The 18,545-nt window shown below is 50.3% G+C and overlaps 1 protein-coding gene across 2 annotated transcripts in view; it reads left to right on the top strand.

Annotated features, from left to right (window-relative positions):
* The window catches only part of eipr1 (EARP complex and GARP complex interacting protein 1), a 31,592-nt gene extending 14,437 nt beyond the window's left edge, over positions 1 to 17,155 (top strand). Inside the window, exons 5-9 of one of the 2 annotated variants that reach the window (XM_062523025.1) lie at positions 1,482 to 1,581; positions 4,938 to 5,074; positions 12,598 to 12,765; positions 15,783 to 15,950; positions 16,862 to 17,155. In XM_062523025.1, the coding sequence (XP_062379009.1) occupies positions 1,482 to 1,581; positions 4,938 to 5,074; positions 12,598 to 12,765; positions 15,783 to 15,950; positions 16,862 to 17,033 (745 nt within the window). In that variant the 3' untranslated portion in view covers positions 17,034 to 17,155. Of the gene's footprint in view, positions 1 to 1,481; positions 1,582 to 4,937; positions 5,075 to 12,597; positions 12,766 to 15,782; positions 15,951 to 16,858 lie in introns of both variants that reach the window. The other variant, XM_062523023.1, reaches the window with a different exon arrangement.
* The last annotated feature ends 1,390 nt before the right edge of the window (positions 17,156 to 18,545 follow it).

The raw sequence follows: 18,545 nt of genomic DNA, 5'->3' as shown, positions 1-18,545 counted from the left end.
CGGTGGACATTTGAAATCCCCTCATCCCGGCTTCAGTGGAGTCAAAGGCTGCCGCAGTAGGTGCCAGCGTGCAAAGAGCCAATGGCGTGTACAGCAGCGATGGCCCGCGATGATCGAGCGCATCCCGACTTCTCATTTTAATATATGCATGGGGCCTTCAGAGAGCGCGGGAGAGCGAGGGGAGAGAGACCATTTGAGCCATTTCAGGACATATTTACATATTCACTTCAATCAAAGATGCAAAGCCTCTGTTCTTCAAGGTCAAATGCACATGACTTATGTTCTTTAATCCTCCCGCCCTTAACTTATGGGTCTGGCATAATAACACGGCCATAAAAGTGAGTCGCCCCCGTTTTTATGAATTAATTGATACTATTGGGAGGCCCGCACTTATAAATCTCAAAGCACTGAATAAATTGAGCTGGAATTGGGGCTAATTCTTTTTTATGGAATAAACGGCGGGCGAGATGAGCCAGTGACTGGCGGGGGGTTTACCGGGATGATGCACCTGACCGCTCAAGACCCCTGACTCCCAGCACCTTGGGAGGGCCGTAAAGAGAGAGATAGAGCAAGAGGGAGAGAGAGAGAGAGAGAGAGAGAGAGAGGGTAAAAAAAACACTCCACTGCTGCCACCAGTGCCACTCCTCTGCTCAGCGATTTATATCCCCCATAAATGCTTATTCTACCCTGGCTTCTCTCTTTTTCAATCGTGCTGCCTATCCATCTATCTCTTTTTCCCTCCCTCTCTTCCTCTCTCCCTCTCTCTCTCTGTATCCTCCCTCCCTCTCCCTCTCACCTCCTTCACAAGTAAAAGCATGCAAATGACAAGAGCTGGATGGAATCCTAAGTAGGATTTCTTCTTGCCTCTCTCTCTCTCTCTCTCTCTCTCTCTCTCTCTCTCTCTTCCTCTCTCTCTCCCTCTCTCTCTGTTCCTCTCTCTCTCTCTCTCTCCTTCCACCGTCCTCATCAGCCCACTGCAGTGCAGACGGCTGCCGTTGCTGCTGCTGCTGCATCTGGCGCCGGGGCTGCTGGGTAATTAGGCGGCTGGCGGCTGGAGCTTGACGGCACTGGAGTCTCCGAGGAGGTAGAAGAGAGGGAGAGAAAGAGAGAGGGAGAGAGATAGAGAGAGAGAGGGAGGGAGAGAGCTGCTGCCTCACATGCGTTTGAGGACACCGAGGATATAATGCGCAAATATATAGGCTGCCAAGCCCAGCCTCGGCCCATAACTCAGGCTGGCTTGATTGATGTTGAATGTCACCTGTGTGCTTAGTTAAAAATCTGCCCATGTGATGGTGGCCTTGGTGGGATGCCGCCTCACTTCAACCATAAAAGGCCAGGGAAATGGAGGAGTGGGAGACTGCTTATTGTGGTCATTTCAGTACACTAACTCATCTCTATCTGTCCCTCTCCCTCTCTTATCACTCTCCTCTTGTCTCCCTCTCTCTCTCTCTCTCTCTCTCTCTCTCTCTCCTCTCCTGCAGTGTATTATGGGAGCCCATGGGCGACGGCAGTCGTGTGATCTCTCTGGCCGATAACCACGCGGTGCTGTGGGACCTTCAGGAGAGCTCCACCAAAGCCACGGTGAGACGCCGGCAGCCTCATTATCTGATAACCACAGCACAGCACAGCACAGCACCACACCACACCGCGCTCTCCCTCTCTGGATCTCCACTCTGAGGGGAACAGAGAGAGAGGGGAGGGGGGGGGGGGGGTGTGGGAGAGGTAGAGAGAGTGGTGGCAGTAGCGTTGCATAAATGCTTCAGTGAATGTGTCCCTACACTTAGACAGCACTTTCCACCACCGTCTCTCTGAGTTTCTCTTCTCCATTGATGCTGCGTCGGGTCCACGGCTTTACGACACCGCGCGCTTCAATGGCGCAGACTGCCCACAGCTGACCATGGCCTTCAGAGCAGGTGGCCTTAGCCTGAATCGTCTAAAAGTCATATCAAAAAGATGATGTTCTAAAGTTTGCTGGTGAATTGCTTCTTTTCCTTTTAAGTTCAAAGCCTCTCAATTAAAAAAAGGTGTGTGTGTGTGTGGGTGTGTGTAGCAGTGGTGTGCGGATGACGGGCCGTAGGTTGGTCCCTTACTTTCCTATTAGCGGCGGTCTGCAGTGTGGAGGCCACTCGTTAATAATCCCTCGGCCGTCGTTAGTAATTAATGGCGGGGAGAGGAGCCCTCGCAGGGCCGGCCGTGGCCCAGGTCTGGCAGGACGCAACCCCGTGACTTGACATTTGGGAGTGTGTGACTGCGTGCTGCAGCGGACCTGTGAAAACATCAGCCTTTCACTTTCACTCCCCCCCCCCCCCCTGCTCTCGCACATACATTCACAAACCACACACACACACACACACACACACACACACACACACACAGAGTGAGGTTAGGCGAGAGGGCTGTGGTCGATGCCACGCACAGACCCCCTGTGAGGTCACACTAATGTCAGCTTTGCATGCTGAACAGAGAGGGGCAGGCAGGGGAGGTGAGGGTGGGGGGGAGGGGGAGGGGAGGGTTATCGAGTGGCAAGGCCTACTGAGGGCACTTCACCCATTAAAAATGGAGGGAGGGAGAGAGGGAGGGAGGGAGGAAGAGAGGGAGAGAGGAGGGCGAGCGGAAAAAATAGAGAGAGCAGCCAGATTCCTCCACTGCTGATGAGAATGCTAATCTCCTGCATGCAGACCCCCCCCCCCACTCCCCACTCCCCATCCCACCTCAACATCACGGCACAGCACCCCCTCACACACACACACACACACACACACACACATCCTCCTCACACCCTCACATCACACCCCCTCCCTATCTCCTGCTTGCTCATTCGCACACTCCCTCTCCCTGCCGCTGTCTCTCTCTCTCTCTCTCCCTCTCTCTCTCCCTCTCTCTCCCTCTCTCTCCCTCTTTCTCTCTTTCGCTCCTCCATCCCCACATCCCGCTTTGCATCTGAAATGCTGCCGTTGATGTGTTCATCTGTGCTTCAGCCCCTGCTACTGCCTGGATTAGGCTTCCCATGAAAGCAGAGCACGTTCCGAGAGAGAGAGAGAGAGAGAGAGAGAGAGAGAGAGAGCGATAGAGGAAGAGAGAGGATGAGAGAGAATTGGATAGACGTGAAGACAGACTGACAGACAGAATGCTGTGGGGGAAGATAGAGAGAGTAGAGAGGGGGGAAACGGCAGAGAGGGAGTGAGATAGTGAGGAAAGGATGGACAGACACAGAGTTGGGGAGATCTAGAAAGAGAGAGAGAGGGAGAGGGAGAGAGAGGATTAAAGGAAACAGATGATGGTGATTTCTTGTCATTGCCAGTAGCCACGTGTAGCTGTAGTGGGTCTCAGTCCAGGCCCATGCTGGAACCACCCCCCCCACCCCTCAGCCTGTCCACTCCACGGCCATCTCAAGCCCCTCATGACCGGTGACCGCCACTTGCTACTAACGGCCACCCAAAAGCGTGGCACGCGAGCGAACGCCCAGCGCCGTGTCGGCCCAGCGCCACCCCGAGATTTTTTGTTTCGCGGACGCCATTTCTGCTGGTGTTTTCGCTATTTCTCGTTTTCCCTTTTTTCTCCTCGGCCCGAGCGCCGTCTCCTGCGAGAGCCGAGGCGGGCGGAGCTCCGTGTGAAATAACGAGGCCGGGCACAGCGGGAGCGCCAGCGTCAGCGCCGGCCCTCCGATCGATACGCCTCGGCGCTGGCTCTGTGCACTGGCCTGTCTCCAGCAGCCGCGGCTCAAACCCACACCAGCTCCAGCAGCACCAAATTAAAGACTTAAGAGGACAGAATATAGAGGGGAAGGGAAAACACAACAAATCCAAGTCCCTATTCTGTGGCCGCAAAGGAGAGGAGAGAGGAGAGATTTCTACTGTAGATCATGTAACTATAGCTGCTCCATTTTACCTGTGACCCATTCTGGGTGTTTTTTTTTTTTTTTTTAATATATACTTGTCTATGTAGAATGACTTAGATGTATTTGTCTTTTTGGCTGAGGCACACGTGGCTACGGTGAGCGTCCGTCCCACACTCTGAGTCTGACCCATGGTCTCCTCCTGATCCCACCTTACTGTATGTCTCTCTCTCCCACTAGCTTCCTGTCTATGTGTTAGAACTGTGCTGCCTTAGTAAAGGCAAAATGTCCCCAAATATACTAAAAACAAATTGTCCTTTTCCCATGACAGTTTCCCATGTCAGGGGAGATCGTCAGTGACCATGCCAGCACTGATGGACATTTAGTACCACAATAACGTGTGTGTGTGTGTGTGTGTGTGTGTGTGTGTGTGTGTGTGTGTGTGTGTGTGTGTGTGTGTGTGTGTGTGCGTGTGTGCGCGTGTGTGCGCGTGTGTGCGTGTGTGCGTGTGTGCGTGTGTGCGTGTGTGCGTGTGTGTCTTTATGCAGTCATACTAAGCACAGCTAATAATGGCGAGAGGCTTGTGACTCTTTAATTCATGCCAGTAGTGTTCCTCAAGAGCTCTGATAAGTAGACCCTGCTCCTACTCTGCGTCACGTAAGCCTTTATGTTTCATACCCACATTTATAGAGGCTGGCTGTCCTCCCAATGCACTTTTCTATAGCCCGCCGTGCCTATTGAGTCCTCCATTGTGCTCAGCCAAGGTCAGTAGAACATCACATCACGGCATCTCTCCCACTGAATCCCTACATTCAAGTGTTGGGAGATCTCCAGTCACGTGCGTCTTTGTGCGCGACGTCAATAGTGTACCTGACTCCCCGGTGAGAGGCTGTTTGTTCATGCAGAAGAGCCTGAGGTGGTCTCCCGTATGAGGTGGGCGGTGGCTGGGAGGGGGTGTGTGGGGGGGGAACTCCCCCACGCGTGTACACTCTGCTCCTCTCTGCTGTCCTCCTGGGCTTTTCCAAGTAAGGGCCAGAGGTGAACTAATGCGGATCGATCTGCCCCCTCTGCCCCCACACCTCCCCCACACCTCCCCCTGCAGGTCTCCAGCAGTGCCACCCTGGAGGGGAAAGGGCAGCTGAAGTTCACCTCGGGCAAGTGGAGCCCGCACCACAACTGCACCCAGCTGGCCACGGCCAACGACACGGCCATCCGCGGCTGGGATCTGCGGAGCATGAGGTAGCGTCATATCAGTCCGTCCGTCTGTCCGCCTGTCCATCTGTCCCTATCTGCTGTTTGCTCTCTCTCTCTCTCTCTCTCTCTGTTCCTCCCTCCTGTCTCTCTCTCTTTCTTTTCCTCTTCTCTCCATCTTTCTTTCTCTCTCTTTCTAGCTCTCCATCTGTCCTGCTGCTTTACTTCTGTCATAGTTTCCCTCTCTTCCAGAAATTGTAAAATCTTTATTCGATACTCTTGTGAATGTTTGTTTGTGAACAAAACTCATTTTCAAAGCTACCTTTGAAAAATATTTCCCAATGCAGGACGACACATAAGAAAATAATGAATCCATTGGCATAATGTTTCAGTAATCAGCAATTGTTACAACATTTACAGTGGTATGCCCCAACAGCAAGTTCCTATCATTTCCAGCGTCAGGAGAAATGACTTTGCTAAGTACAATTTACAGCAGCAATCACTGATCTCAGGCATTCAGGACGGAGCCTCTCCCAAACTCTGTCTCTGCTTTGAAGAGCCTGCTCAGAACACTTGATTGTCTTTTCACGTGTCACGTTCGCTGTCACTCAGACAGGGAATGGTGGATGTGGTGTACAACACTCTATTGGCTAATTAGCAACCTGATGTACCGCAGTGTCGTCTAATCATGACCTACCTTAAATCACCTATCCTCTCTCTGTGTGTGTGTGTGTGTGTGTGTGTGTGTGTGTGTGTGTGTGTGTGTGTGTGTGTGTGTGTGTGTGTGTGTGTGTGTGTGTGTGTGTGTGCGCCTTTGCCTGTGTGTATGTATTTATTTGCCTGTGTGTGTGTGTGTTTGCGCACCTTTGCCTGTATGTGTGTGTGTTTTTGTGTGTGTGCCTGTGTATGTGTGTGTGTGAGGTGGGGTAGCTGTGTGATGGAATAAGGCCAGCCGATGTGTGGGCTTTGCGCACAGAATAATGATCACTGCACTATTGATCCCTCTGATGAACCAGATGAGCTGCAGTGAGCCAGAGAGATTGAGAGCATGAAGAGAGGGAGAGAGAAAAGGGGAGGGGAGGAGGAGTGGGAGAGAGGTACAGAGGGATGCTTGGGTAAAGGAAGAGACGGTGAGAGAGAGGGAGGGAGAGAGAGGGAGGGAGGGAGGGAGGGAGGGAGAGGGGGAGATTGGAGTCGGATAGAATCAGAGAAATGGAAAGAGACAGCAGAGGGGTAGCAGCGAGCGCCAGGAGATGGAGAAGGAAAGATAAAGAAAAAAAGATGAAATGGCCGGGCCAGACGAGCAGAGCAGGAGTAGTGGAACAGAGAGAGCAGAGAGTTGGGTCAAGCACAGCACAAGTAGAAATGGAGGAGGGAGAAGCAGAAGGGGGGAGCAGAGAAGCACGCAGTGGCCTTGTTGTGAGAAAATGATCCGTTTTGGTTATACACAGGAAAATATGTTCAATTCCTCATGGTGTTCAGTGGGGACTTTTCACAGAAGCCAAACCTCTCACTGGTACAAACTAGAACTCATTCCCAACAGCCTGGATATTACAACATAATGGAGTCCTTCTACCAGCAGCCAGCATATGAAGCTAGGTGAGAGTAATGGAATGAGTTGCATACCAACCCAGGCTAGGGATAGGGAAGGATTATGAACCCTGGTCACCTTAGGCACCTACCCACTCATGGCAGTAGGCTTCTTTGCATAATACAGATAAATGCACATGTGATGTCCCCTAGGTGTCTGTGAACACCTCATCCATAACCACGGGTTCAATTTTAAGTTGCATCAGACAACTCCTTTAAAGCTCCTTTAAGTAACTGTCCTTAAAACTCATTTGAGCAACTGTCCCCCAAAACCCAAAACTCAAACAGAAGTGATTGAAGTGGTTAATTTGGCTGCAGCGTCTCAAACGCCCATCTCCACTGGTCTTCTGTATGCCTGCCAGCCTCTTTCCGTCACGTCTGCTCCTAGTTCTGAATAGCTTTTGCTTTCAAAGGCTTCTTTATTGCGTCTTCAGATGGGATCGTTAACTCAACCAAGTAAACCGTATTCACACTTGAACACCATGTCCAGTCTTATTGCATGTTGACATCTTTAAATGTGCATGACCCTCCTTTTGAGGAGTTGGCCCAAATAGTGAATGACATCAATGCCAAAATGTAGCATTTTTGAGACGAGACCAATTATGTGAAATTCTGTCCATAGGGGGCACTTCAGTTGATATATTTCAGTATATCTCAACAACATCTTAAGCTAAATTGTAGAAATGTAGTTGCCTACAACTAAACCAACTACAACCAACAGTCTGTCAGTCACTATCCAACAGCCAATAAATGCCTACCTACAGTATGTGTATAGTCACTTCAGTGGACAATGGTCAGTGGCAGACAAATGAGGCACTGCTATCTTCTGGAGAGGCTGTGGCTGTGGTCAAAGCCCTCCCACACATAGAGGGATCATTTTGTACATGCGGTAGATTTCCTTCAGTTTCTTTATGCTACGTGTGCAGTTTTATGCATATATTTTGCGTGTTTGTGTGTGTATATGTGTGTCTTTGCACAGTATGGGAATTTTAACGATTGCGAGTTTTTGTGTGTGAATGTCCATTAGAAAATCCCATATGGGCGCCACACTCATAGTCACTCACCCAAACACTTGATCACAGGTTGTGTTTGCATGTGTGGAGGTGGGGGAGTAAGGAGGGTCAGAGAATCCGGCAAGGGCAAGGACACACGCAGGACTGTCTCTCTGTCTGGCTACCCAGTTGGCACACCAGCTGTGTGTGAGTGCCGCCTTCTCATGCTTGACTGCACCCGCAGACAGCCGGCCGCTTGGCCACGTGTCCGCTCTCACCCTCAGCACCATCGGTCAGTGGGGCCAGTCCAAACAGCACTGGCCAGGCTCCCTTAAAGTCACAGCGAGACGCCACCCATGCAGGAGCCCAGTCAGTCCAAAAAAGCAATAACCTTACACAGTTCCTGCATGATTTGACATCCAGTATCGCATGCTGATATCAAGATATCATGTGTTATTTGGGCTCGCAGAAGTCTCCTCAGTTCTACATGTTTCAAAATTGTAATGCCTCGGTATTTTAGGAAACATGGAACATTCCTGGAATGTTTTGCTAAATGTCAAAGTCCTGGAATGTTTTCTTTAAATGTCAAAGACCATGACGTTTTCTTGTGTTTAAACGATTCTGTTTGAGAATGACTCCTGGGCTACCATGTCCATGTTCACCTCAGGGATTATGGTATTGGTTTTCAGTGTTTTTCCCCGAAATATACCTCTTCGTGTTCCTGCCAAAGCGTCCAACTTTGATCTTTTTTGTCCACAGTACATTGTCCCAGTAGAGTTGTGGTCCATCCTCTGTTCTTTGAAGTTTGGTGGAGGGAGCATCCTGGTTTGGGCCTTCTTTGATGCCTCCAGGCCTGGCTGGGTTGACATCATTGACGAATCGATGAATTTTACAAGAGAATGCTGGGCCAGCATTATACACTCAAGTAGTGGCACAAAGCAAAGAATATTTGCATTGTGGGAATGCCCACATTCCTTATAGCCTCAAAAAGCAACACTAAAAGATTCTTCCATGAAAGATATCTAAGAAATATCAATTTGACTATTTTTAAGGAAGAATCATCTCATCCTAAGCAACTGGAAGTGTCTGGTGGTTCAAATAACAGCAGATGCTTGTTAAATCCAACAGTTCAACATCACAAACAGATAAAACATTTATTTAAACATTGAAAAGTGCAACTTTTATTTATTTGATCTGATTTCATTTTCTACCATTGTGGTTTAGAATATATGGTCCTGTGTTTTAGGCCTAACTAATGCATAAATCCAGCAAATCAATCCTCAAATCATCCACAATAGTTTGCAGTCCCTTAGCCATTACATGTTTCATGCCCTCCTGTTTTCATCTCCCCAATCCCTGTTTGTCTACTGAGTACCTACTGTATGGTCAACTGATGGCAGTGCTCCCATGTGTTTAAGAATGGATCAGCATGTGTGTGTGTGTGTGTGTGTGTGTGTGTGTGTATGTGTGTGTTTGAGAATGGATCAGCACGTGTGTGTGTGTGTGTGTGTGTGTGTGTGTGTGTGTGTGTGTGTGTGTGTGTGTGTGTGTGTGTGTGTGTGTGTGTGTGTGTGTGTGTGTGTGTGCGCACAGCCATTTTCTTTACTGTGTGTTATGCGGTGGGCCGCCCATGTCACTGGGAATGGTCTCACACAGCAGTCACTACTCAATAGCACTACTCAAAGCAATCAGTGCAGTGAGGGCGAGTGTGTCCTTAAGCACACACACACACACACACACACACACACACACTGTCTGGTACACACACTCATTCGTCACGTACACATGCACTCCCTCGGCCAAAATCTCTGCACTCTCTTTCAAACCAGCTGCCATAGCACACACTGTGCCATGCTTTCAGAAAAGAGAAATGAGAAGTCTGGCTGTCTGGCTGTCTGTCTGTCTGTCTGGCTGTCTGGTTGCAGTGACCACTCTGTGGAGGGGCTGAGCAGACCAAGACATACCACTCATACACTATGGCAGCCAGTTGGGACTTTTACTCACAGACTGCTGCAGACCACTCTGTAACTTTGTATTATTGCTGGCATCTAATACAAAGAGACTCATTTGTTAGTAAGATGTATAAATCTACATAAAACAGAAATCGGGGAAGATGGCGAGGCCTTTCAAGTACCACACTGATTTCCCAAACTAAGTGCCAGCGTGATGATCCCCTGCCGCGCGGAGTACAAAAACCCTCCACTGTGTGTGGGGAGGTCTGCCCAGACCAAATATGGAGACGCGAGACGCAGACATCTGCAGACACCCTACTGCAGGAAGTGTGTCTAAGTCGTAACAGAACCACTTTGGATGGGTCTAGCGTACTCTCCTACTCAGATGAACAATAATAATGATGGAATGTTTCATTTGTTATGTTCTGATACTGCCAAGGCTTTGTTGTTGTACAGCTTGCTATCCTCCGGGAGCATTTGAATAAGATCCTACTTTATTGTAGGGTTTTGTAACCGAAGTTTAGAAGAGCCCAAAAGTGAAGTGCATTACTGCATATGATTTACTGTACAATCTTCAGCTTGAGTAGATTTCAATAAATTTTACGCGGTTGGCAGTTTCTCTCCGTCTAAATGGGAAGTGAATATGATTGATTACAGCCATATTAGCCATATAGCTCTTTCATGGCTTTGTTTTTTGAGCCAAAATGGCTCCTGGTTTTAATGCCTTGTCCTTAAGTGTGTGTCAGACACATAGCCCCTTTGACACTCTGCACACTGAGGCTTTGAGTCCCTGCCTGCCATAGGCTGAGTTGAATCACCATTTGTTTTACAGAGGTAGAAAAATATAGCTTTGAGCTGGAAGTGTCTGGAAATGTTCAATCAAACCTTGAACTTTCAAGGCCGTCAACAAGATTTCCCATGACCTTTTTAAACAAATATTCCCCTGGAGAAAGCACTGGGCCCATGATACTGTGAATGAAACTTCACATTTATAGGGCACATATGTTCGTCTCTTTCCTCCACTTCACTGTCAGGAGATCCTAACTTTCATGGTCTTACTTTCAGTGAATTATCCGTGTTGGCTGAAGTCATTATTTGACTTCCAGAGGCGCCATGTTGTGTAAATAGACTCATTTGATGAGACAGTGCTGCAGATCCCGATTGCCACTCCCGCACACACAGCTGTGCTCTGCGGCCCGCTCTAACCTGCTCACCCTCCCAGCCTCAGCCTAATTTTGATAAGAGAAATGATTTCAGGGGGCCAGTGGTTGCCATGGAAACAGAGGCTTGTCAGTGTGTGTGATTCTCTCTCTCTCTCTCTCTCTCTCTCTCTCTCCACCCCTACACCCCACCCTGCCCTGCTTCCCAGTACCGCCAACCCCCCTCCCCTCCCAGAGATCCAGTCTGTCCCCATCACACAGCGATTTATCACTCGGCCTGTTTGTGTGTGTGTGTGTTTGTGTGTGTTGTGTGTGTGTGTATGTGTGTGTGTGCGTGTGTGTGTGTGTGTGTGTGTGCGTGTGTGTGCGTGTGTGTGTGTGTGCACACACGTGTGTGGGGGTGTCCTCTGTGTGTGTGTGTGTGTGTGTGCGTGCGCGCATTTGCGGGGGTGTGTAATGACTTTTGTTGCCTGTGGGGTATGCGGTAGGTGGCTTTAGATTGGGTTTGGTCCTGTCCAGCGGCTTTAGGGGGCGGGAGAGGAGAGGTGGGAGAGTGAGGGATAGAGAGAGAGAGAGGGATGGAGAGAGAGAGAGAGATGGAGAAAGAGGGATGGAGAGAGAGGGAGAAGGGCCTAATCCTCTTCACGTTGGCGAGCTCGTCACTGCCTCTGCCGGGCTTTGCCTGATCGGATCCCAATTTCAGATTTGCAAGGATGGAGGGGCTCGGAAGCGCGGCGAGACTAACCCAATTTCCTGCTCCATTTCCTCGGCCCTGCCGCACGTCCCCACTCGCTAAGACGAGCAGGCACGAGTTTACACCTCCTCCTCACACACACACACCTCCCCCCTCCACTCCAGCCCCCCCCCCCCGGCCAGAGGTCGCCGTGGTTACTTCTGAGTCAGTCAAGGAAGGCCGCCACACCGTGCCCACGCTCCGGCGAGGAGCCTCCGTGGCCCTGACTCGCCAGACGCAGACCGTTTTTGTTTACCCGCTTGTTTTCGTTCCTGCTGCTTCAGCGAAGACGAGGAGCTGCGGTTAGACCTTTCTCCACGATAAGGCCACTTAGGACGCTCAACGCCGCAAGAGGGGAGAGGGGGGGGTGAAGCACATGCATTTTATTAAAGCAAGCTTTTCATTTCTCCCTCTCTGTTAATATGTTAATATCCACACTTATTAGCGTTGTGGCGGCGCAGAGATCTCCACTCTTCACACCCTTCCAGCTCTAGTCAGGAGGAAATCTGGGAGGATATAGACTCTAAGCTTGACCTAATTGAAGCCCAGTTACCCCCCTTAGGTCAATTTTTTTCACCTCCAGTTTTAATGAGATTTTTAATTAGCGTGGTAATTGCGTAATGAAATCCACGGGCCGCTAGATAGCCCATGAAGGCGGGCGGGCGAGGGGAGAGATGGCGAGGAAATCTGACCAGATCGCCCATGATCCTCTGCAGGGAGAGCCAGCCATGGACCTGAGGAGCAGGATCCTGGCGCTCCAAGCTCAGATCACGGCGTGCTGTACTGTACTGTACTGTTCATTGAAATGGAAGGAGAAGAGATGGGGGGGAATCATCAAATACTAACGGCGACCCAAACGCTTAACGCTTCACGGCAAGCCATCACCTTGCGTGGTGTGAGCGCGCTGTTCTTTATGGCTTGTCAGGTTTTTATTTGATTTCAGATGGAGTCTGGCCTTGACTGCCAGAAGTGCGAGCCAGCGCAGATTTACGAGATCAGCATTGTAGATTTCTTTTTTCCTCCTCTCTGTTCCTTTTCTTCCTTCTGTCCTCCTTCCTCTCTCTTTTTTTTTTGGGCTTTTTTTTGTTCTCCTGTGTTCCGCCGCGTGTCTGATGCGTCTGTTCCCGCTCTCTCACTCGTCCAGTCAGATCTACTGTATTGAGAATGCCCACGGGCAGCTGGTGCGAGACCTGGACTTCAATCCCAACAAGCAGTACTACCTGGCCAGCTGCGGGGACGACTGTAAGGTCAAGTTCTGGGACGTGCGGAATGTCAACGAACCGGTCAAGAGCCTGGAAGAGCACTCACACTGGTGAGAGGCACACACACACACACACACACACACACACACACACACACACACACACACACACACACACACACACACACACTCTATACCAAAATCCTATACGCTTGTCCATGTCAACTTAAGACCAATGAGATGAGCCATTTGTTTTAGGATGTGAATTGCTGACGGTTTTCAAAAAGTAAAGTTTCAAAAAAGGAAAATGTCAGTTCTTGAATATTGATTGCAGCATTCATCATATACTGTGTTGATAGCTGCCATAATATAATGGTGTTGCCAGAAATTAAACAGCCTGGAAACAGTTTTGGGGATTTAAAATTGCTGATACCTCCTTTTACCAGCTTGAAAGGATATAGTGAGATGACGTTGCCTGTGTCACCAGTTGAACCTAATGTTATGATAGGGTGCATTTAGTGGACTGAGCCCAATTCATTAAGATGCTAACGAGCTGTCAGTGGAGATACATTGGGCCAGATTCATTATAGTCAGTGAAAACCGTGCCAAAAGTCATTGGTGAAGTTAACACTGTAACATGGTGATTAGCACAAGATGTCAGACACCAAGGCTCCATTGTTGTCATTGCCATGTGACAGGTGATGTCCAATGATGGCCAATCCTACATGTAAATAATTGTTATATGTGCAGGGGCCCTTACTTACACATTGTGCTGTACTTGGTTGCTTTATGAAACAGAAAAAGGCAAATCAATTTCTATGATATAAGCCTAAAATGATCTAGTTTTAGTCAAGTCAATGAGCAAGGATACTCACATGGTCCAAATACATATGCACATACAGTATGTGTATTCACACTCCAACACACACACACACACACACACACACACACACACACACACACACGCGCACACACACATACGCATGCGTGCACACCAGCACACAGATTTGTACTCATTGGAGCTGACACATATGCTCATAAATGCATGTGAGTGTGAATGTGTGCACATGTGAGTGTGTGTGTGTGTGTGTGCGTGTGTGCGTGTGTGCGTGTGTTCGTGTGTGCGTGTGTGTGTGTGTGTGTGTTGGGGATGCAGGGCACGTGTGGACACATTCATAATGAGTGTGCTGCATGCCAGCATATGGCCACCTCTCCTCTGTAGCAGCCACACTGCTCTCAGCCATCCCCTCCATCAGAGAGGACCACATAGGAACACTACCCTTCTCACTCACACACACACACACACACACACACACACACACACACACACAGGCACACACACATGCAGGCATGCACACACGCACACATGCACACACACAGAGCTTGTATGCCTGTCTGGTTTGAGTGTCAGAGAGCTCTCTCTGATCCTCCCTCTTAAACCAGACATCAAATTCAAAGCCTGCTTTTCTCTCTCTGCTTTTGCTGTGTGTGTGCGCGTGTGCGTGTGTGTGTGGGTGTGTGTGTATGTGTGTGTGTGTGTGTGTGTGAGAATCTCTGCTCTGATGCTGAGTGTGTGTTTGTACATATTTATTTTTCTAAGCATGTAGACACTCCTCAGTGTGTCTGAGCTTGCATGTGTGTGTGTGTGTGCACGTCCCAATTAGTGTTCCATGCACATGTTCTTTGTAAAGGCTGCTCTGGTGTGCCGCAGTATGCCTGCGGATGGGTTTGTAGTTGTGCTGTGTTCCATGCCAGCCCAAAGAGGTGTGTGTGTGTGTGTGTGTTTGTGTGCCCTTATCCGTGTGTCTTCATATTTGTGTACGAGTGTGTGAGCAGAATACACAATCATATTGTTTAAAGTGCCAAACGCAGCCTGTCTAGCGCCCAAGAGCACACTCTCAAACTCTCTCTCACTCTTTCACACTCACACACACACAGACAGAAAGAGAGAGATAGAGAGAGAGAGACATAATCTTTCTCTCTCTTTCTCTCTTTCTCTTGCTCTCGCTCACACATACCCGCATGGACACACACGCGCACACACACGCGCACACACACACACACACACACACACACACACACACACACACACACACACACACACACACACACACACACACACACACACACACACACACACACACACACCAATCACAGCACGATAACGCATCAGACACAGGATGCTATCACAGAGCGAGATTGGGTTAAAAAAAAAACATATCAATAGCAAAGAAGATTTGATCCTATTTAGATAGGAAATTACAGAGCCCCAGCAGGTCTCCCCCCACCACCACCCCCCACCCTCCCCATCCTCCTCCTCCCCCACTCAGGCATGCAGGCGTGGAGGCAGGCAGGGCTGGGCTGGGCTGGGCTCCGGGTTGAGCCGCAGGGCGAGGGGTATTAGGGAATATTTTTGGGAGTGAAGCAGATTAGCCGAGCCGAGGGAAAGGGTTGACTGAGCCAGATTTGCTGTCGACAGCCCCGGTTATCCACCTCCAATCCCCCACCACCACCACCCCCACCACCACCCCCACCCCCCCCCTTCAGTAAGGAGCAGCGATCCTCTCTGCCCAGGGCCACGGGAGATGGAGACGGGGTGGAGGAGGAGGAGGGGACGAGGGGGTGGGGGCAGCAAGAGCTCCTCTGGTGCAGAAATGCATGGAGCACAGAGGAAGGAGAGTGGGTGGGGGGATTGCAGAGAGAGAGAGAGAGAGAGAGGGTGAGAGGGTGAAGGAGGTAAGCTTTGAAGAATAGAGAGGCTGACTGAGAGCGATGGAGAGGTAGAGAGGGAATTCCAGAGAGGGAGAGAGAGAGGGATGGAGCGAGGGAGAGGTGCATAGAGAGAGACAGATGGAAATGGGGGCTACTAAGAAGCACCTGGCGTGGTGCAGGTGACTTGACAGAGACGGACAGCGCAGGCACACATCTGATTTGGAGACGACGCATCATCATCTCCGTCATCCCAAACCAATCTGACGCCGGACGTCCACCGCCCGGCCGCAGTGGACAGGCAGAGGGCCGAGGACAGTGACCAACCTGACTCCTCCATTTGTCCTCTCTCTCTCTCTCTCTCTCTCTCTCTCTCTCTCTCTCTCTCTCTCTCTCTCTCTCCGTCTTTCTCCCTGCAGGGTGTGGAGCGTCAGGTACAACCACTCCCACGACCAGCTGCTACTGACGGGCAGCAGCGACAGCCGGGTCATCCTGTCCAACATGGTGTCCATCTCCTCCGAGCCCTTCGGCCACCTGGTGGACGACGATGACCTCAGCGACGGCGAGGACGGCCACCAGGAGGAAAAGTATGCTGGACCAAGCTCTCCTGTCGTCCTTCTGGCCCTAGCACACTCCTCTCCTCTCCCTCTCTCTCTTCCTCTTCCTCTCCCTCTCTCTCTTCCTCTCCCTCTCTCTCTTCCTCTTCCTCTCTCTTCCTCTTCCTCTACCTCTCTCTTCCTCTCCCTCTCTCTCTTCCTCTCCATCTCTCTCTCCCTCCCTCTCTCTCTTTTCTTCTGTATGTCCTGCATTCTTTCCCTCTCTCACAGTGTGTTACTCTTTCTCTTTTTTCTTTCTGCCTCCATTCCCTTGTCCCCATCCCTCCGTCTCACTGTCCCCCTCTCTTTTTCTTCTCCATATTTCCCTCACTTTTTTGTCTCTTCCTCTATCTCTTGCGCTCTCTATTTCACCCTCTCTCGTTCCCTGCATCCGTTCTGACGGCCTGTGTGTGTTTTTTTACCTCCTCCAGCCGTCCTCCTGCACTGGCTCACTGTTGCTGCTGCTAGTGTTTGTTAATGAGCAGCAGCGAGAACACATTTTCACACCAGTCCCTGTGTAGGGTGGCAGGAGCAGGGAACAGCTGTGACTGTGGCACCCCTCCAAAGCCTCTAGACATGCAGCTCCCGCATACAGCACACACACACACGCACACACACACCCACACCCCAAAGACACCTGCGGTACGGTGACCGACCGACCGAACAGCAGTGTGTGTGTGTGTGTGTGTGTGTGTGTGTGTGTCCCAGCTGGCCAGTGAGTCCAAATTCACAAACAAGCCCCTAAGTGTAGGAAGGACGTTGCCAAGCGACAGCAGGTGATTGACAGTCGGGTTGTTATAGTGTGTGTGGTTTTTTTTCTGTGTGTGTGTGTGTGTGTGTGTGTGTGTGTGTGTGTGTGTGTGTGTGTGTGTGTGTGTGTGTGTGTGCGGTTTTGACAGGAGCAGGGAACCGCTACAGGACAGCATCATCGCCACATACGAGGAGCACGAGGACAGCGTGTACGCGCTGGAGTGGTCATCTGCGGACCCCTGGCTCTTCGCCTCGCTCAGCTACGACGGACGCCTGGTCATCAACAGGGTCCCCCGGGCCCTCAAGTACCGCATCCTGCTGTAATGGAGAGAGAGAGATAGAGAGAGAGATATAGAGGGAGAGAGGGAGAGAGGGAGAGAGAGAGAGAGAGAGAGAGTGAGATGGGAGTAAGAGTAAAAGATGAAGAGCAAATGAGTTTGTTTAAGTGTGAGGGAGGGAGGGAGAGAGGGAGGGAGGGAGAGAGGGAGAGAGAGAGGGAGGGTATGTCTCTGCGACAGAAAAACACTGCAGACTAGAAAGACAACCGAGACAAAGAAGATGGAAGAGTGTTGTAGTGAGGGAGAGAGAACGGAGGAGAACAGAGGGAGAGCCACACACACACACACACACACACACACACACACACACACACACACACACCACACACACACACACAAAGACATTATTAACAGCACCAATTAAAGCAGCTTTGGCGCAGCCGCCTGTGTTGCCCGGGAGGCTGTTTGAAGAGCAGTACAGAGAGGGTGTGTGACTGGGGGAGGAGAGGAGGTGTGTGTGTGTGTGTGTGTGTGTGTGTGTGTGTGTGCAGGGTTGGACAGGCTGGACGGGCTGGTGGACGGCGCCTGGCTTTGAAAGTCCCTATATATGCTCTGAACCTGAACGTACCCTGATGCCTTTTACACACATACACACACACACACACACACACACACACACACACACACACACACACACACACACACACTCTCACACACACACACACACACACACACACACACACACACACACACACACACACACACACACACACACACACACACACACACACACACACACACACACACACACACACACACACACACACACTCTCTCACACACACACACACACACACACACACACACACACACACACACACACACACACACACACTCTCACACACACACACACACACACCAGCCCGAGGCCCCTGCAACGCACCACCAGAGCCCCACTGCTGAGAACAAAACCCAACCATGGAGAAAGCAGTACCAGCCCGCCAGGGGCCTCGCTCATACCTCCCACCACACACACACACACACACACACACACACACACACACCTCCCTACCCTTTTTCTGACATCAAGCTAGCGTTAGCCTCCCTGGCCCCGCTGCTTCTCTCTATTAACTCTCCTCACAAGGGCTGCGTGTGCTGGTGGGGCTGACTGACTTCAAAAGGCAACAGAAAAAGCACCTGAAAGCCTGTAATGTGTACACATAAGCCCATACCCAGCCCCACATCAATTATACATGTTCGGTGTAGAGCCTCCTCTACTCTACCCCCCGAAACACATAAACACACCGAGCTCATGAATAGGGATATCAAAAGTACGCCGTCTTACCTCAAGTCATGGGTCAGGTATCACTCAGAACGCTGCGAGAAGCACATTCTCGCTAGGTGTCAGGTAGAGATGGCTCTATTATTTAATTCACAACTGAAAAGATATATGTATGGTATACCAACAACATGCGCAGTCAGATGTATGATTGGGGCCCCATAATGTTGTATATTTCTATATGAACATGAAATGTTACCAATGATGCCCAAACATGGCAA

Source organism: Sardina pilchardus, chromosome 20, assembly GCF_963854185.1.
Source record: "Sardina pilchardus chromosome 20, fSarPil1.1, whole genome shotgun sequence".
Lineage (NCBI taxonomy): Eukaryota > Metazoa > Chordata > Actinopteri > Clupeiformes > Clupeidae > Sardina > Sardina pilchardus.
The sequence above is the reverse complement of the archived record's forward strand: the minus strand, read 5'-3'. Positions and strand labels throughout refer to the sequence as shown.